Here is a 20,701-nt window from a genome sequence, read left to right on the forward strand (position 1 = left end):
CACAACTTCATGCTTTGCTGATATATTTATTGATACATTTCCCCTTTTCAGGTGATGGTGACAAAAAGCAGCTATATCTCCCTACCCTACCCCCCCCCCCCCCCCCAGTAAAATACAGACACAGATTTCATTCAGCATATACAAGCATTGGGGCATGTCCAAATTCACCTCACTGGGTTACCAGAGCCAGGAGAGTTTCGGTCTTGGGGGCCCAGGAATCGAGCAGGCCAATGCTGAAGAGAGGCTGCCACTCTGGGCCTTGCCACTGGGGTGCGAGCAGAGGCTATAGAATCAAATCATGGTGAACAGAGCTGCTAGCCCTGTCATGTGGTCTAGAAGGTGACAGTGGGCTCCTGAGTAGTTTCCAGTGAGATCCACAGTCCCATAGAAATCTGTGCCTCAGGGTTCTCATCTGCAAAATGGGGATAAGAATCCTGCCCTGAATATATCACAGGGCTATGATGAGGCTCAAAATAGAAATAATTTGTCAAAAGTGCTTTGCAAAAGGTAAAGTGCTATACAAACTTAAGGGAATTCAATTCATTGATTGTGATTGTGAGTGCCCCAGGATAAGAGTGGACTGGCTCATGGGTCCAGGGGCCAAGGAAGTAACAAAACTCTTATGTTGTGCCTTTAGAGGGCACCAGTCTGTGCCAGTAATGTCCACTGCAAAGCAAAGTTCTCTTAGTTTCTTGGCCCCAAGAAGTCACCATGGCCTAGCACCTGGGTCGGGGCTGGGAAAGCCACTGGGGAAATTACAGAAAACATCACAGGGGTCAAGGAGGAGGAAGAAGGTGGCATACAAAGCAGGGAGTCATTACTATTACCACACACAAAAATAGATACCCAATGGATGCAAGGCATTGAATTTGTAGTGAGATGAGGGATGGACGTGAGGGTCGGGAGAGAAGGAGGTGGCACAGCAGCAGAGGGAGATACTATCCCAAAGAGGCTCAATTGCTGGCTCCCTTCCTCCTAAAAGTATAATACCAGTGTCTATCTGCAGGGGAAGGGAGGGCAGGAAGACAAAACCAAGAATATAATAATCTGATCTAAGGACTAGGGTCCCCTTCCCCTTTATACTGCTGCCCAACATTTTAAGGAGATGTCAGGAACAGGCAAGGAGATGTCAGGAACAGGCAAGCAGCTGGTCCATGCACTTTGAAGCTGAGGCCAGAGCTGGGCCTGGAGCACCACAAAGGCAGTATTGTTTCTGGAAAAAGGCAGTGGGTATCAGCACTGGGAGATAGCTAACCTACTCATACATGGGCACGGTCTTAGGGAGCTAGTCACCGACAGCCTGTGATATTTAAGCCTGAACATCATTAATGCCCCTTGAGTAATAGAGAGGTGGACCATTTTACTTGAAATGGACTGCAATGGAGAGTCAGTGAATGGGCCAGGTAGGGGAGAGGGCCAGCAAAGAACAATTCTATTCAGGCTTGTATTTGGGGAATGGGGAAGGAAAGACACTCCCTTGTTGCTCCTCCTGCTGCTGTTGCTTTCCTCTGACTCCCTTGACAAGGGCTGTGGGACCTCCTGGGGAACTGGGGAGGCTGCCCACAGGGTACCAGCCGGCACCTACAAGTTAAGGCAAACAAGGCAGTAAAGCACATTGAAGAAGAAGAAGGTCACTGGGAAAACAACTCGTGAGTAGTTATCCAGGCGGTAGATGTGGATGAAGAGGCGGCCCTGCTGCCAGATACTGCCCTCACAACTGGGAACCACGCAGAAGTACTTCTTGCACCACTTGCAACAACCACCAGGGCTCTGGATGGTATCTCGGCTGAGAGACTGCTGAGCTGGACAAGATGGACCCTCCTCTCCATCACTCTCTTCAGAGTCTTCGATCTGGCACACAAAAGCTTCTGGATGCTCGTGGGCACGGGCACGGGGAGGGGTAAGGGCACGGGCACGAATATGTGGCTGAAACGGACAAGGAAAGAAGTGGGAAAAGTCAAAGATGAATCAAGTCTAGGTGTTGTCCCAAGGTTTCTGGAGGTTCTATCCTTGGCACACTGCTTTTTGACTCCCCCCCCTCCATTCCCAGCATGACATCAAAAAGTTTATTCAACTCTCCCACCAACTTCAGGTTCCCCACCCCCATCACTTGGTGAACTGGCCATCCGTGTGCCATGAGTTCTAGTGCCCTCACTTGCATGCCTCCACACTCCAAAAGCTTGCCACCACTCCCATACCCAGGTCATACATGGCGAAGTTTTAGAGAAGCACGGGGTTTCATCCGGTTGTAGGTCAGAAAGTTGAGCACAGCAAACTCCATCACAGCACAGAAGCAAAAGACGAAGCAGATGGCAATATAGAAATCCAAGGCTGTGATATAGGAGACACGTGGGAAATTCTTACGGGAAAATGTGCCCAGTGTGGTCATGGTGAGTACAGAGGTTATTCCTGTGAAAGCACAGTAGTGGAGGTGGGCTCAGCTACCAATCCATATATTACACTGCTGAAAGGACCCTTGAGAAGGCAATTCTGTGCCCATTTGTATGTATTACCCACTTACCTAAAGAGGTCCTGGCTGGAGCAGAGTCTTTCTTGATCCAAAAGGAAACCCAGGAGAGCATTGTGGTCACAGAAGAAGGGACATAGTTTTGAAAGGCTACAAAGCCAAACCGTCTGCTCACATTGAAGAAAAGCGTCATGGCCATGAAATCACCTGGAAGACATAAAAAATACCACTTCATTACAGCACCGACATGAGGGTCTCCCCCAGATAGGACATGCACATTAAGGGTCTTGTTCAGCTCACGGGATCCACACCACAGTCCTAAGATAGAGGCACATTATTCCAGTGCCATATACAGAAAATCAGAAGAAACCCAGAGAGGAGACTCATTGCAAGACCCATGGTCAGTTAAGAGCTAAGCCAAGGCCAGAAACCTCATTGCTTCTCTCTCAGCCCACTGCCCCACACCCGGTGTCTGTCTTCTGAGGGTGGCAGAAGTGTAAGATGAAAGTGAAAAAATCAGTTAGCCTTCTAGGTATCAGGACCACACAGCTAGTGTCCAGATGGAAGACTGAGACCTTCACATCCATTAAGGTGCCATATATAGTCTGTAGAATCATAGCCTGACACATGCACTACTGGCCTTTACAATGTATACGCTCAGGGAATAAACCGAGAGCGGCCTGTGCTGTGGTGGGGGAAGCACAGAATCCATTTGGCCTCCTTCCTATTCATTCATATGCTGGTAAAATGCTTTAGTTAGCACTGTTGTATCAAAAGCCAAAAGAAATCACTTGCCCATCCCAAACCTCTGGTGGTTCCCTATTCCACAACAGCTATAGAATCAAATGCATACTCTAACCTGACACTAAAGGCCCACCATGACCTGGCTCCAACTGACATCTTACACACACACACATGCAAACACACACACCTTCCTGTAAGCTAATCCCATACACTCTCAGATTCCCTGAGATGGCTTGCATATTTTCACCAATATCCAAAACCTAGACTCCCTGTTCTTAGTTTATTACCCTAATCCAAACTGAATGTTTCAAGAAAATAGAAGAATTAGCTGAAAGTGAAAATTGGGGCATCATGTCCTTGATGTTGTTTCTTCCCCTATATAATGATGGCTCTTATAGTACCTAATGAAAACCTACATCTCTAGGTGGCATCTTCTACTATACCTTTCATGTTGCCTTATATTCTGACACACTCATCCCAAACACTCTGCGTTCTCATCATGACCCCAGAGATTCTGGGGGCTTTCCTGAGCCCAGAAACTCCCATTTTATTTTCAACATCACATAAGGTTTGTGATAGCGCAAATTTTGGCTCCTTAGTGAAGCTAAATTCCAAACTTCTACCTAAATGGTGCTATAAAATTCCTTGGCTTTGAGTTAGGTGGGCTTTTTAACCCCTTCAGGGTTTAAATCTCTCATGTAAGCCCCGTGGCTTGCCTCTTGCCTATCCAAGCCCAGCATGGGCTGGAACTTAGCAGATGCTCAGTAACTCTTGCTACTGTCTAGCAATAGCTTGGTAAAGCAGACCAGAACACTAACATGTCCACATGTCCTCTTATTTTGGAAAGTAGATCACCTGCATAGCAGGTTTAGGTATGTTGGAGCTAAACAAGAAGAGCAGCCTTTCTTACTCACCTTGGTAACACTGACACTTAAAGGGCAAGAGTTCTCTGGAAAAAGGTAAGGATGTGGCCTGGGGTCAGTGGAATATCTGTATTCAGAGTAGTAACTGTGGGGATAGAACTCCTCCCCCAGGGCTGCTGCAGGAACCATTCACACTTGCCTACTGGCCAGAATGTATTTACCAAGTTCTTAGTTCTCTTGCCCTGGGGTCTTGACTGCAATTTAAGACATCCCTATTTAGCTACAACCACTCCCTGCAAAATATATATTCTTGTTGCAAGATTTATTATCCTATCAGCTTTTCGTATGTTTATCTTATTTATTCCAGCCAAAGAACAACCTTCTCCACTTGTCAAGATATGGAAATTTGTTTCTGAAAGCTGAGGGAAGGATACTAACACATAATTTCTTATTCCTGAGGAATAAAGGAGCATGGGTAAGGGAAAAAAATGTATCTGGGGCTGAGGAGCCAAAGTCAAAGCCAAGCAAAACAACCCCCCCCCCAAAAAAAATTAAAGATGCTTCTGCTCATCTCTCATTTGGCCAGACCAGAGTTGGTCCCTGTGCTGTTAGAGGAACATAATTTAATAGACTGTGTCCAGAGGACTGGGATTAGAAGAATGAGTGGACCCAAAGCTGTGAAGAACAAGAAGGAAAAGAAACTAGACTTTAGAGTCTATAAAAGATTGTGACCCTGGACTGGGACCATAATACTGGTCCTTTAATGTTGACCCCATGGAAGAGTGACCGGGCTTACCATAAGTTCAGTAGTTCTAGGGAAAAATAACTAGGTCTAAAGGTTAGGAGTTCCAGAAACTCCAATTTCAGATGAACAGGGAGTTTTCTGAGGGACAGAGTTGTCCAGAGAAGGAAGAATCTCCTTTGTGAGAAAGTGAAGTCCTAATCATGGGTAAGATTCCATCAGAGTCTCAGTAGCCACCAGTGAAAGTTAACTCACTCACTGGGGGCAAGGCTGCACTCTCTGAAGGCCTTCTGAAGTAGAGATTCTCTGGTTCAAGGCCCAAGGTGACCAAAGTAGCAAGCTACCACCGCATTCTGAACCCTTAGGAGCTGGTACATAAATCTGCTTCAGATAGAAAGAACTGCCCAGAGGCTGATGGGAAGAGTTTGGGACCAGCCTCAAAGAGAACTATGATACTGGAGAAAGCATAATTCAAGAACAACTAGCCTCTAGCAGAAGAGAAAGAAGCCCTCCTCCTTTTCCCCCAAGAACCCTCCTCTCTCCCAAGGAGGGCTGGTGCTTACCTATTGTCATTGCTTTGGTGATGATGCTGCCTCTGGGGCTTTGTAGTCACTAGGGCACCATTTTGAAACAATGCACAACCATCTACTAAACGGAACCACTAGTGACTTGAAAGCCCCTGGGCCTTGTCTCTTCTGCCGCTTTTGATGATGGGTCCCCACCTGTCTGGGAAAACTGAGGTGCAGAAAGGCAAGAGGCAGGCCCATGGTTAGCTGGCAGAAGAGCAAGGATCCCAAGTCAAAGGTAGTACAACTGCTTACCCAGAGACCCTGAGAAAAAGAAAAGCATTTGTAAAATAGCCCTCTGCCCCTGCCTAGTACTGTGCAAGCAAAGCTCTAGCCAGATGAGCATGAGCTATTCCTCACCCAGTGACCAACTCTGTAAGTGCAGCAAAGCAGATGTTCTGCCTAGCCACACAGAAGCAAAGCAAGACTCCTTCTATGGCAAATGGCTGGTTGGGTGACTGGCTCCATCTGCATTCTGGAAACGATGAGGGCAGTGCCTCCACTGCCCTGATTTGGTCAGTACATGTGAAGAGGGTTTCCAGGGCTGCTCTGGGACCTTAGCTTCTCATTGAGATCACCTAGGAACACAAGCAAAGACACTCATATCTGATTGGAAGCTGACATTGAAAAGATCCAGGATCCTCCCCTTTAGTCCTTGTTAGGGACAAGTCAGAAAACCAGTGATCACCATGGCCATGTTGAATCCACCATGAAGGCTTTGACAGGAATCTGTGCTTGTTAGAGCTGCTTCTTTAAAATAAACGTTGATGCAGTAGCAATTGTAACTGCTGAAACTTCCCCCATACTATCCCAGCCCTCACCTAGCTGACCTTAGAACTCTAGCTTCCACTTCCCATTAGGACCAACTTTGTTTCCCACTCAACCAGCTTGAAGTGGTTCTGGGTATGGAGAACTCACATGAGCTCCATTCCCCAAAGTCATCCAAACAGGTCGGTTGTAACAAAGACCTAGAAACTGAAGGGTCTACATAACAAAGCTAGTTGCAAATCCTGACAGCAATAAAACTTTAACTACTTACCTACCCTCTCAGGGATTTGGCAAAGCACTTACTTCTTTGCAGATGAGACTGAGATGTAGTTACAAAGTCTCAGTTTCCTCTGCAAATAGTTGTAAGTGCTTAGCATTTACAAGACAGGAGTCATGTTCTACAATATTTCCATGGGATGATTACATACATTTATATGTATGGATGGCCACATCCAGTCATCCCTACCACCCCCCGGGCCTCTGCTTAGCCTTGGTTTCAAAGGGACACGTACCAGCTGGGGTTGAGATAGTTTCAGTAGTGTTGGTCACTCCTGTAAAATCAAACTGAAAGAGCTTCCAGGAATTCTTCTCATTGATTTCAAGCTTGAAATCTTCCCATTTGTAGATCATCTCACTCTCAGGATAGGAAACTGTAAAGCAACATGGGAAGGAGGGTCCTGTGAGACTGGGAAGCCTAGCTGTCTCCACCAACATGGAGTCTGAGCAATGCCTTGGAGTCCTGACTCTGGCCTCACCAGCTGTGGGACCTTGCCCCTCTTACCTCATTGTTGAAGTCCATTCAGTACGTGCATTTACTGAGCATTCCTTAGTACCAGGCTCTGTGCTGGAAATATAAAGATGAGCAAGGCAGGAGCCTTGCCCTCAAACATTCACATTTTATTGAGTAAGATAGTAAGTATACTTCTGTAATTGTTGAAATTGCTGAGAAACCTCCACTCATGGGACAATGCAAAAACAGAGGAGGGAAAGACAACTTGGGGACACACCCAACAAAGATTTCATAGAGTAGGTAACATTTCCAATAAATCTTAAAAGCTAAGTAAAATATTCTCTGTATGGGGGAGGCTGAAAGGGTGAGGAGTGCGTTCTATGCATAGAAAGGTGAAAATGCCTGATGGATTATGGAAATGCCAAAAGTTCAGGATGGCTAGCTCACAGAGGCTGGATGAAGCATACAGGAATGGGTAATAGGGACCAGTCAATGAAGTACCTTGAGGGTCATTCTAAGGAATTTGGAATTGATCCATCACAGTTCAGGGAGGATTTGAAGCTAAAACATGACTGGTCTAGATGATGATTCAGCTAGGTCACCCTTGTCATTATATAAGATGGCTTGTTGACAGGGAGACCAGTTTTGGGAGGCCAATGCAGGAATCTGGGTGCAATAAAATGAATGAAGGCAGGAATCCAAGCTGCGGCAGTGAGAATGCAGAGAAATAGGATCAATAGAGACTCAGGAGGGAAAACCAACAAGATGTGTTGATTGATTAGATGTAGGAGGTGATGGAGAAAGAAGCATCAAAGTTCTTGGCTTGGACAACTGAGTGGCTGATGGTGCCTTTCAATGAGACAAATGTGAACACAGAAGCAACACATTTGTTTTGGGGGTAGAGGTTGGGAGGAGACAATGTATTTAGTTCTGGACATGTTTGGTTTTAAAGTGAAGATGTTGTGAAAACCCAAGTGGAAGATGGCAAAGACCTAAGCCAAGGTACTGACAGTGGAGATGGAGAGGAGCAGACATACTTGAATTACACTTCAGAGGTGGGTGACTGACTTGAGATGGAGTGGAAGGAAGAGGGAAGAACCCAACACTAGGTCCAGGTGAAGCAACACAGTATTGTCAGCAGGAAAGGGATGAGGAGGCTCTGGGCAAATCTGGCACCATCTTAGGAGAAAAGCAGAGGCAGAAAAATGTAAAGGGCAAGGATGAGAAAAAAGAAGGGGCTCAGCATGACCCTGGGGCCCCAGAGACCTAAGAAGGTACTCACAGCTAGAGAAAGACAGAGGGCAAGAGTGAGAATCCATTGGAAATTTGAGCATGTGGAGTAAACATCCAGCATCAATGGTCATCCTGGAAGGGAGAAAGGAGCCTTATTAGGCTGGCCCTGAGCACTTAGGTATCCACCCACCTTGGGCCAGGGGACCACCACCAATGAGTGGCAACAGTAGGATTTGAAACAAAGAGCTCAAAGGAGAGACAAAAAGAGAGGAAGAACAGCTTGAAAGTATCTCGTTACTTTGGTTTCCATCATCAGAGGAATGTGTGGACCAATTTAGATGGGCTTTAGTTTCTTACCCATCCCAGCTTCCAGGACTTGCTAACATTCTCCCACTCTCTACCACCTTCCCACCTCATACCACTGATAACACAACCTTCCCCTGCCAGACATTCAAATGTCCAGCCTGCTCTTAGGTATCTTTCCAACTGCTGTGTTGCTGCTCCGCCTGGACAATTCCACAACTGTGCACGTGTCTTTACATCCAGTGCCCACTTGGGATGGAATTGTCCAGGCAATGCAGTCATACTCTAGTGGCGGGGGGTACCTGTGGACTGGGAGCCAAATAACTGGGTACCAGTCCCAGCTCTGCCATGAACTTGGTGTGTGGCCTTAGGTAATCTTTCTATTTTGAGGGCTAGTGTCTGTATCTATACATGAAGCGGTTGAGCTCAAGGTCTAGCAAAGCTGGAAAGGCCCTTTGAAGTATCATTCAGGATGAAACCTATATCCATGATTCTTTGGTAAAAAGAGTCCCAAGAGGTAATATTCCAGAGACTTGACATACCTAATTGTGTACAACACTTTGCCATCCTTGTGGATGCGAACCATCTGGTTGGGCATGGTGATCACATGCTCTTGAGTCCTCTTAGAATTCCTAAAAAAGGTGTCTGGGATCCATAGTTGGCTCACCATGTTGCCATTAAGGACAAAACTCTCAAAGTTGCCATTGTAACGGAGGCGTTCATCATACCAGGTCTGGCAGAAGGTGATGTCAATGGTGTATTCCTGGTGGGATTGATAGAAAAGCACACACCTAGAGCTGTACAGGCAAAGAGTATTTTCATGCCATCCTGTGAAGGGCCTATTGAGCAGATAGGAACCTACTTAGGTTTGCACAGAGGAAAACAACATGAATTAGGCTGTAGGAGTTTTCTATTTCCAGGTATTCCCAAAAGAAGGGAACATTCCCAGATAAACAACAATCAGGGAAGACATATTTCATCTAGAAACAGACAGGCAATGGTGGCTTAATTGCGCAGGCTGGGCTCATCACATCACCACTACCTTGTAGGGTTATGAGATTACTCGAGCCAGGTTAACACCCTCTCAGCCTCCACATTTCCATAGCAAACCAAAGATTTCAACTCAAAATCATCTTAAACATTACAAATACACACACACCTTTGGTTGTATATGGTGAAGTTTCCCCTTTCAGGTTTTATTTGGGGAGCACAAATGTTAATTAACCTCAATCCTTCATTCTTCAGACTTATATTTTAAAATGAAGTGCTTTGAGAAGTGTGTATTTAGTCTCATGTTTTTTGAATAATTGTTTTGTTTTTCATTTTAAACAAGGGCACCTGACCTCTGAATGTGTGTGTGCATAAGCATAGCTATACCTGTGATTATTTGGTCTCCAGATGATATTATCTATCCCATAAACTGTCTGTTAAACATTGAGAAGGATGTTTAATAGGAAGAAGCATGAGAAGCTAGAGGTTTGCTCTACTGGTATTGAAGGGTAAAAAACAGACTGCAATAGAATTGCAAGTAGTGTGAAGAACAAGTGCCAGAACTAGGCCAAGGGGGAACCTTGAGGGCTAGCCCAACTTCCTTTACTTTAAAGGTAGGGAAACTGAGGCTCAGAGAGAAAAGGGCCTGTCCAAAGTCACACAAATAGCTAATGGCAGCATATTGACTCTGATGCTCAGAGCACCATTACCATGACCTTGCCCTGGGATGGCCTTCACTGATTTCCCTCTCTAGTGCTTATTTCACTTGCACCAACAATCCGTTTGGGTACCAAGGTCCAATTTTCCCCTGTAGAATCCCTAGGTCTTTCTCCTGAGTTATCTTGCATCAAACAATGAACACCAACCAGAAACCTACAGCTTAGAGGCCAGTAGAGCCCTCAAGGGAAAGCTTGGCTTTGCTGCCTAGGCCAAGAGGTGTTGAGAACCATTGCCAAATTGCTGGGAGCTAGCCTCCCAGACTGAGAAGGTTCCCTGGAGTAGTCCAGAGAAGCAGACAGAAAAAAGCCTAACTACCATTCAAATGGAAGCCCCCAGCCCTGCTCTACCCAGCCCCACCAGCCTTCACAGGTGGCCTTCAGAGTGTTTCTACAGTCCCAAGTAGCTGGCAGTTCCAACTTGGCCTATGGAGCCTCCTTCATTCCTAGGCCATGTGAACTATAGCTAGGGGAAGTCTTCCCTCCACAATCCATGCATGTTGTGCTCTTGCTCTATGTTAGTGTTTCAAATGAGCATTTAATTTCTATTTAACAAGATACCAATTGTAAATTCATTACACAGCAACTGATAACTAACAGTTCAATTTTTCCCCAGTTTGGCAAGGGAGCTTGGGTTGTACATCTTTTTTAGCTCAGCTGAAACTCTAAAAATTCAGTGTCAAGGAATTGGCTTAATTAGGATTGCTTGCAACAATTATCACAGCAAAAAGCCTTAGCAACTGTTGATGCTATGATGGGCAATCATTCCCAGACTGGTCACTGCCTTCTAAGCTCAGGCTAGATATTTCAAAAATTTAACCAGGAAACTGGTAGAAACATTTGATTTAAATCTCCATGCTATGGGCTCGGGTTTCTCTCCCTAAGAACTAATCCTATGCTCTACGCAGCATCTGATTAGCTGAGGGGTGTAGGAACTCTCTTCAAACAACCACACTCCTTCTGTAACAGAATGCTTGCTAAGAGGCTCAGTTGCTTCAAACGTAAAATGAAGATCCCAGTGGCAGCCTTACCTGCCATAGGCTGTCATGAGGGTCCAAGGAGACAAGTATGCCCTGTTCATTGGTTGTGTGAGAGAGATACACACTCCCTCCTTACCAAATACAAAACTCCACAGTATTACCAAGGAAAAGTAGACTGTACAAGAACTGAGAACTCCCACTATTTGGAAATATGTAAAAGACCAGACTTCTTGGGGGAAATTTAATACCACATGAGTATTTGGCATCTTCTAAAGGCACTTGGCCTAGGTTAAAGCCGCACTTTACTGGCCAAAGAAAATCAAGTTGTTGGCTCCTCTTTGCATGAGTTCTGTGCCAGTGGCTGCTAAGTTATTAGACTGTATCCCTTGGGCTTGTTAGGTATCAGGGGGAAAAAGTGACTTCTATAGTACATCTTTCATAATTCATTTGCTCAGTTAACATATACTGAGTTCTTGACACCAAGGAAACCATAATCAGGAGAACAAGGCAGATAAAGAGCACATAACTACAATACAATGAGGTAGGGAAGATCAGGTAAACAACTATAATATAAGCTAGAAAAATCTGAATCCCAAAGAGAGGAGTGTGGTGTGAGTACAAAGGGAACAATTAATAGTTGTGGAGGTCAGAGAAGATGCTATTAGAGATAGACCCTGAAGGATAAGACTATGGCAAGTAGAAAATTGGAGCAATGGCATTCCAAACAGGAAATAGCTTGAACAAAGACTCAAAGGTACAAGGTGATTTGGTAATACCCATACTCTACTGTGACTAGAGCATGTGGTCTCTAAAGGGGTGGAAAAAAAAAATAAAACCAGAGCTCTGGGTTAGCTCCAGCCATGGAGGGTCTTGACCACTAAAGTGTGGTGTTGAACTTCACGCTTTAAGCCAGGTCAGACCTACAGGAGGCACATCACATGGGAGGCCACTGGGTCAGTAGGTAGACTGGGGTAGGCAGAAACCTTGAATTTTGCATATTCCAAGGAGAGATAAGAGAGGCTGAGGACAGTCCTGACACTAGAATGATAGTAATGGAAAAGGAAAGAGAAATGAGAGCAGCAGTCTTACAACAAGAGTTAGTAACTATAGACTTAAATCTATAAAAATCACTATCAGAAAAAAAGAGCAGTTCCATTGTGGTGTTTAAAGTTGCTTTATTATTTTTATTTTGAATGAAAGACCAGAAGATATGGTCAGGACTCTGAAAGGCCCCTTCAGGCAACAAGGGACTTACCTTTTCCCACCTTCTAGAGTCAGTGTTGGTTATAATATCCCCTCTCCAAAACAAAACCAAAACCAAAACCACAAAACTCTTAGACACAGAGCAGAAAAAACAAGTATGTGAAAGGGCCCATGGGTCAGCTCTCTGGGCTACAAGACACTGTGATCAAAAATCAGTACTCACCATGTCCAGAATAGAGATAGGACCAAGAGTGTTGACAGAGAGCTCAACAGTGACCACAGTGGGCTTTTCTGCAAAGGAGACAGATGTGGCCGAAGTAAGTGTCAAATAGGGGCAGGGACAGGGGAGGGCATGGTCAGAGGGGAGAACAAGGAGATGGGTGAGGACTAGAGACATGGTTTCAACATCCAGTGCTATTTCTTTCTTTGTTCTTTCATGGCAAGATCCAATTCACAGACTGTTAAGAGCTGGACATACCTTGAAGGTCAGTCATCTAGTCTACTCATCTTATTTTATAGTTGGAAAAACTGAGGGTGAGAAAAGAAAAAAAAAGTCTAGACCAAGGTCAAGAGCACTGCTGAAACTAGAGTTGATATCTCTTACCTGACAGGTCAGTAGCAGATGTTCCTGCCCATGTGCATGACACCGTCACCTATACCCACACCTCTGCCCTCAACCTCCTGCTCCAGGAGGGGAAGAACTATGTTCTGCTACTCACCTCCTATGCTAGGGCGCAGTTTGTGGTCATAGTTGTTCAGGATGCTGTTCAGAATGTGAGTGGCTGCTGGCAGTTTCCCAAGTCTGCGATGGGGACCAGTAAGGGTGCGCATTGTTTCCTCAGAGAGGAGCTTCTTTTCAGGAGCCTGGGGCTGGGGCCCATAGACATCCTCATGGGCAGAAGGTCCATTTTCTGATTCAACATGAGGTTCTTCGCTCCTAGAACAAAAAACCAAACAAAAAAACTGAAGCTATGTTCTCCACTCTGTAGGGGCCCCAGCTGAGGCCTTTTGGGACAGAAGCAAACCAAAATAAGTCTGCATCCCAAGGCATAAAGAATGACCGGTAACAGCAAATTTTGAGCTAGTAACAGATTATATTTGTTAACTTCTTCTAAATCTTGCTGCTTTTTGGACACTTTCCATACTATCCTTCCTTTATGGTAATTCTTTATTTTAAAAATATCCCAGTAACAAAACCAAGCTCAAGATTTTAAAAGAACTTCTCAGTGTAAGGTGAAGAGGGTGTTTGTATATGAGCTTTGGCCAACCAGCTGCCGTTACTAGCCCTGGTCTCCAGTCTGCCTGACCAGCACCACTGGGGAGCAAATGGGCAGGCAGAGGGCCAGGATTGCTGAGAAATGCTCCGGAAAGCCAGAATAGCCTCTCCCATAGAGGGCTTGGACACCGTGGGAATATTCTGCATTTCTTTGCTTTTGTGTTATTCACTGCTTTGGAGTTGGGGGCCAGGGATGAGGGGAAGCTCTGAGCACTGAGAAAAGGCAGGAGTCCTTTACTCAGAGACTGTCATCCAGGAGAGATGGCCGACTGGAGTCCAGCCTGAATGCCACAGCCATGCACCACAGCCAAAAAATAAGAATTAAATTAAATAAAACAAAAAATTAAAAAGCCATCTGGCAATGTATGAAACTCACGGATGGTGTTAGAAGTTAGGGTCCTGGTACTTTTGCTGGGAAGCAGTGAGGAAGTGGGCTTCAGGGGGCTTCTGAGGTTCTGGTCATGTTCTAGTCCCTGATGTGGGTGTATTGATACCAGTGTGGTCATTTTCTGACAACTCATCAGCTACACACTAATGATTTGAGTACTTTTCTGCATATATGTTCTAATTCAATAAAAAATTGTTTTGAAAAATAAAAATGCTAATAAAAATCTGCTAATATATGGATCTTATTTGGATCCTGATTTCAAAAGGCAAACTAAAACACAAAACAAAAAACATTTATGACACAATAAGGGAGATTTGAGCACTGACCGGATAGTTTCTTCACTATGACAAAATTATTCTAAAATTTTTGGTGTCATAGTGTTATTTTATTACGTGTTTGGAGTCCTTATGACTAGAAATGTATACTAAAATAATTGCATAGGAAATGATTATGATGTCTGAGATTTGCTTTAGAATAATTTAAGCTGAAATAGAGAGTGGGTGGGGGACAGAGAAATTAACTGTGGTCATGAATTTGTAATTAATGAGGCTGGCGATGGGTACATGGGGTTTCACTTTATTGTTCCCCCTACTTTTCTATATCTTTGAAAAAAATTATAATTAAAAGCTTTTTAAAAACCTTCAGCAAAATTAATCTATGATGTTGTAAAGCAGGAGAGTGGTTTCCTTTGGGTAGGAGAGTGTACCGGGTGGGGGCACATGGTGAAGCTTGTGGGGGGTAGGTGGAGAGGACTAGCAACATAGGCAAGGTTTCTGTGGTGCAGACCACAGACAACTTGTGCAGCAAAACGCATTTTCCTGCGGCATTACAAGCTCTGAGAATTGCCTAACTGGCATACAGATGTGCCAGATTTATGCCATTTCTCATGTCTGAAGTGGCTAATTCCCACTCTGGGCAAGGGGAGAACTGGGCTTGAGGAAAAGCAGTTTCCATTTCCAAATAACACATGCAGAAACGTCCTCTTTCCCTGAGGCATTCCCCCCAAGTCCTCTGACTGTTGGAGGGGCAGAGGGAGAACAGAGGCCTGACACCCTGCAAAATGAGTGACGTGGCTAGGAGCATGGCACAAATGTCTGAAGCCAACAAGAGCCCCAACGTTCAAGGGGTAAACAAACAAGCAAAAGCCCAGGGACCACGGAAGCCCCCATGCTCCCAAACTATGTCTGCGATGAAAATGGTATCAGAAGGTCTTGAGGTCGCTGTAGTTCTACAGCATTTGCCAGTAAAATACAAACAAAACAAACACACTCATCTTGGGATCCTTGAGGTTAAGGAGCTGCTGACACTGCATACCTTTCCTCGGCCAGCCATTAAGCCCCCTTTCAAGGCTAGAAATAATAAAAACTTGAAAAACACTCATGTACTAGACTAGGGGAATCTTTCCATGGAGCCTTTTCATGCACTCACATCCCTCTATATGCAATGGTCCAAGATGGAGCTGAAACTCCACATCCCCTCCCACTACTGAGGATGCTCTTTCAACTAACCGTGGGGGAGGGAAGGAGAGGAAGAGGGCACTGGCAATGCTCTAGGAGGGGGCCCACTGGGTTGTTTTTTCCCCCCAAATCAGCCCTCTTTTTCACCTTACAGATGAAGAAACTGAATCCCACCTGGGGGAAGGGCTGTGCCCAAAGTCACCACCATTTGAGGCTGAGCCTGGACCAGAGCAAGATTTCCTGGTTTGAGGTGGCCCTTGCCAACACACCCCAAGGCCACCTCCAGCTCTTTGCTGACATCATGGGTTGCCATGCTGACAATGTCTAAACACCAGTTACTTGGCCCTTCCCTCCCCACCCACTCCAGGGGACTGGAAGGGTAGTTTCCATGTCAACAGCCCCTCTTCCCAGCTCTTTTTTTTTCCTGCTCCTACTGCTTCCTTCTGCCCCCACTCCCAGACCCCATGCCAGCTCTCCCAAACAGTTCAATTCATATCTGGAGGGATGTGGATGGCTGGAAATTCCTAGCACGCATTCAGAAATATTTGCCAAGCCCCTGCTGAGGCCAACCCCCACATCCCAGGACACCGGTGAGCCAGCAGGGAGCTCTTCAGGGGAGCTAAAGCATTCTGGGGTGAGGAGAGAAGCCATCTCCCCTCTCCCCAAAACAGATAAGCAAGACAGGAGCCCAGTGCCATGGAGACTTCTGGAATGGAAACCGTCTCAAAAATATGAAGCAGTCATCTCCTACTCTATAAAGTCAGAAGTGCAGGGAACAACCTTCCTAGCAAAGTCGCAGGGCCAGAAGAAAGTGTGAAGGAAGCTGGCTGCTCAAGGGAAACCTGTTGTTAGCCTTTGGAAAAGGGGATGGGGATTGAAATCCAGGACCCAAACCTCAGACCTCAGAGAGTAACAGTCTCTGACCTCGGGCTCTGGTCAGCCCAACACCCAGCAGGGTGTCTGGTGGGAGGGGGGATGAAGGAGGAAAGGGGAGGCTGGCGGCAGAGAGGAGTGCGGTGGATAACTGGGGCGGGAATCCTTGGACTAAATTGGGGCTAGCGCCTGGGACTGGCATCAAGAGACGCGGCAGGAAGGGAAGCAAGTAAAGTCAGAGTTATCTGGCACAGTGCCTGGTAGTTAGTAGGCGCTCAGAAAAAGAAATTTAAATGAGAGGACACACAAGCCAACACTCCAGCATTTAGGCGCAGTTTCGTTCCCCAAGCCCGAGAGTCTTTCTGGACGCCACCTTCCCAAAGTCTCCCCCAGTCCTCAGAAGCACAAGCCTACGCTGGTCGGTCATCCCGCGGGCCACTCGCTTCTTCCCACTGAAGACCCAGAGAGAGAGAAGCGTGCTCGTGCCCCCCGGCCGTCGCCGTGGTTTTGGAGAGCGGGAGTCTGAGGACCGGATCGGCCAGGGAACAGGCGTCCCGGCTTGCTTCCTGGGCGCTCCTTCAGGGGTCTGGGGTGCCCATCCTAGAGGGAGCGGGTTGGAGGCTGGCAGCGCGTCCCGGGGACCCGGGATCCAGCTAGCTAGCGCAGGGGCTGGGAAAAGGTGGGCGCGGCGCTTGAGGAACGCAGGGGCGCGGGGGTCCGGGGAGCTGGCCTAGCTCCAGGGGAGAGGGAGCTGGGCGCAGAGAGCTCCTGGGTCCCGGGATGGAGACTCACCTAGACGGAAGGATTATGGACATGCCTAGGAGGATCAGGAGAACTTTGGTTAACATCATGGTGGGGACCGGCGTGACCACCTGTGCGGAAGTCGCTGCGCACGGTCTGGCCGCACCGAGCGCGGTGTGCAGCGTTTTGTTGGGCTCCAACTTCCACTCCTCCCACTCGCCCCGCCCCGCGCCCCCCACCTTGGCCCCGCCCCCTGAGCCCCGATGGAAATCGACGACGTGTTCGCTGCTGCTGCGGAGAGTAGGGTGGATAGGCTTGGGCTGGCGGAAGGAAGGCGGAGGGAGAAGAGGAGGAAGCCCTGTCACCAAGGCCCCCCGCCCCCCGCCGCCACGACTGCATTGCTGCCAGACAGCCACGGGCGGGGGACCGGAAAGGGAGGAAGAGGCGAGCTGGCGGCGCGGGCCCCCGGCAGGGGAAACCGGAGGCCCGCGGCTGCGGCTGGGAGGGCAGCCACAGACTGGGCCCGGCTAGGCAAGATGGGGGACTGGGTGGGCTCCTGCCTGCTTATAGGATCCCTCCAGTCCGCTAGCGTACCGCGGGATCAAACTGTGGCTTCCAGCCCTCGGCTCCCGCCCCTATCACCTGTTGCGTCCCCAGGTCTTCTGGCCTCTGAGATTTCCCCTACCCTCACTCCAGACCTTCCAGTCCTTCAGAGTACATCTCTGGGCATTGGAAGGAAGCTGGTTGAGTACCTTCCTTGGCACAGGGGAAGAAGAGAGACTTGGTGGGGGGAGGTGTGTCTCTCCCAGCAAGCTCTGATCTGAGCTACTACACAGGCCAGTTTCTCAGGTATTTGGGGGCAAGGAAGGACCCACCAACAGAGGACCAGGCCTAGGCATTCACTGGAGCACTTTCCCTTAACCGCAGAGAGGCAATGAGTGACTCAGTGTGGATCCAGGTTTAGCCCTGGGGCCTGGGTCTGAGAGGGACCATCTGGGACCTCAGAAAACTCTCCAAGACTGGCTGGCCAAATCTTTCTGGAGACTCGACTCTCAGTCATGCCAGAAATAGAAGTGAGAAAGCACTGGGGGTGGGCATGAGGGTGGGGGTCAGTGCCCCCATTCAGTGGGGATAGTGAAGAGTCTCAAGCATCCTTGGACTTCCTCTTTGTCACCCAGACCCTCATGATTCACTTGATAGGGGAAAGGATTGCAGAGATTTGCCTGTCAAGCTGATGCCAAACATTAGCAGCATCCTCACCTGTTGCTCTAGAAGGGGCTGTGTGCATCTTAGCTAGCAGGAGGCTCCTTGGAGAGCCTTTGCTGTACCAAGCTAACCTAATACACCCTCTCTACCACCCTATCCCTATCCCATCACTCTGCTTTGTCATCTCCACAACACTGTCCACTAACTGATGATATTCTTGGACATTTCTTTGTGAGTTTGTTTATAGTGGGTTTCCCCCACTGGAATAAGCTCAGTGACAGAAACCAAACCAAACCAAAAAACATGTCTGTTTGGTTTTCCACCATATCTCTGAAATCTAGATGAGTTTGGGGCACAAAGTAGGCACTCAACAAATGTTTGTGTTTGGCCTGTGTGCAGCTGTGTATGTCCCAGTGCCACCCAGTTTACTGGGACCTAGCCTCCCTTCAGCCTCTGTGCAAGGGAGAAGAAAAGACTGCAGGACACTTTCAGGCCTCTTGTGTGCATGCTTCCTAGCCCTGTGGCAGGGCAAACTTCATGGGCTTGTGACCTGTGCAGAAGGTCCGCACTTTGTTTAACGCTTTGCTGTCCTCCTCTTGAAATTCTTAATAATTTTTGAACACAGGGGGTGCCTGGGTGGCTCAGTCATTAAGCGTCTGCCTTTGGCTCAGGTCCTGATCCCAGGGTCCTGGGATCAAGCCCCGCATCAGGCTCCCTGCTCCGCGGGAAGCCTGCTTCTCCCTCTCCCACTCCCCCTGCTTGTGTTCCTGCTCTTGCTAGCTCTCTCTGTCAAATAAATAAATAAATAAAATATTTAAAAAATAATTTTTTAACAAGTGCCCCTGCATTTTTATTTTTCCCTCGGCCCTGCAAATTATGTAGCCACTCTTGCCCTCGGGAGATATGCTGCAACGCAGGGACCAGGCAAATGCAGAGCATTCCCAAGCTTACTACAGGGAGAAAGCTGCCCACCATCTGCCTGCCTTCCTGTCTAGCACCAGAGTGCTGCGCAGAGCGGCCTTGGGTTTGAAGTGTCTTATATAGATGTCTCTTCATCCACTGACATTGGAGTTCCAAGAGATGGAGGTTTGACTGATTTCCCTGTACTCTCCTGGGTTGAGTGCAGTGTTTAATGACCAGCATTAGTTATATTTGTTGAATAAATGACCGAGTCCCAGGCAGCCAAAAGAGGCAAGCAGTTACAGCTTTCTAGTCAGAGGACCCACCTGGGGCACCTTTCTCTTAAGGGTGGAGATTAATCACATTTTGCCATTTTCCTTACCCATCTCGTCCAATAGGATAGCTACAAGGACCTGTGGAAATTCATGAGCCTTCTAAAAGACAGGGCCTGATTACTGTGTTGCAGCTCTCCTAGTACTTCCTGTGTGCTTGTCTAAGCCAGGCCATGGACTTGGCAATGGAGGGATATAAAGCAAGGCCTTGGACATAGTCTTGGTTCTCACATATGTGGCTCAAGAGAGGAGAAGGGACTTCTCTCAGAAATTACTAGCACAAGGTAGAAAGTCACGAGTGCCTTGGAATTCCCAGGAAGACCAGGTCTCCCTCTGGCTGGGCAGTTCTGGAAACTGCAGGCAGGAGGAGTCTGTGTTTTACAGGGACTTGAGACTTGTAGCAATAGATGGGCCTTACTGGCAGAGATGCAGATATGGGCATTCCAAACATAGAGTCAGCAAAGGTATTGAAATCAGAAATGTGTGGTGCTTGATAGAAAACAAGGAAGAGTTTGCTGGGAGCATTTGCATGAAGAGGCATTGTGGTAGATAAAGCAGGCTTGACAGGCTATTTCTGGTCCTTGAATGCTGAGCCAAGAACCTGTACTTTATCTTGTAGGCAAAGGGGACGTTACAGAAGATTTTCAAACAGAGACATTGCATGTCAGAACTGTTCTTCAAGGAGACCCCTCTGATTGGTCAGCCAAGAGCTGGTACAACCATTTTGGAAAACAGTGTGGAGGTTCCTCAAAAAATAAAAAATAGAGCTACCCCCTGACCCTGCAATTGCATTACTGGGTATTTATCCCAAAGACACAGATGTAGTGAAAAGAAGGGCCATATGCACCCCAACGTTCATAGCAGCAATGTCCGCAATAACCAAACTGTGGAAAGAGTCGAGATGCCCTTCAACAGATGAATGGATAAAGAAGATGTGATCCATATATACAATGGAATATTACTCAGCCAGCAAAAAGGGTGAATACCCAACTTTTACATCAACATGGATGGGACTGGAGGAGATTATGCTCAGTGAAACAAGTCAAGCAGAGAAAGTCAATTATCATATGGTTTCACTTATTTGTGGAACATAAGGAATAGCATGGAGGACATTAGGAGAAGGAAGGGAAAAAATGAAGGGGGGGAAATCGGAGGGAGAGAGGAACCATGAGAGACTGGACTCTGAGAAACAAACTGAGGGTTTTAGAGAGAGGAACCATGAG

General features: G+C 47.1%; 1 protein-coding gene across 1 annotated transcript; it reads right to left on the reverse strand.

Annotated features, from left to right (window-relative positions):
* Nucleotides 1–1,579: 1,579 nt before the first annotated feature.
* Nucleotides 1,580–17,147, reverse strand: GABRE (gamma-aminobutyric acid type A receptor subunit epsilon). Its single transcript, XM_021683525.1, has 9 exons — nucleotides 17,092–17,147; nucleotides 13,025–13,242; nucleotides 12,529–12,596; nucleotides 8,959–9,179; nucleotides 8,163–8,245; nucleotides 6,663–6,800; nucleotides 2,522–2,674; nucleotides 2,210–2,409; nucleotides 1,580–1,926 (listed from the first exon to the last, which is right to left on the reverse strand). Exons 1-9 carry the CDS (start codon nucleotides 17,145–17,147, stop codon nucleotides 1,582–1,584), a joined length of 1,482 nt encoding a protein of 493 aa, XP_021539200.1. The 3' UTR covers nucleotides 1,580–1,581.
* Between the last annotated feature and the right edge of the window lie 3,554 nt (nucleotides 17,148–20,701).

Source organism: Neomonachus schauinslandi, chromosome X (assembly GCF_002201575.2).
Source record: "Neomonachus schauinslandi chromosome X, ASM220157v2, whole genome shotgun sequence".
Lineage (NCBI taxonomy): Eukaryota > Metazoa > Chordata > Mammalia > Carnivora > Phocidae > Neomonachus > Neomonachus schauinslandi.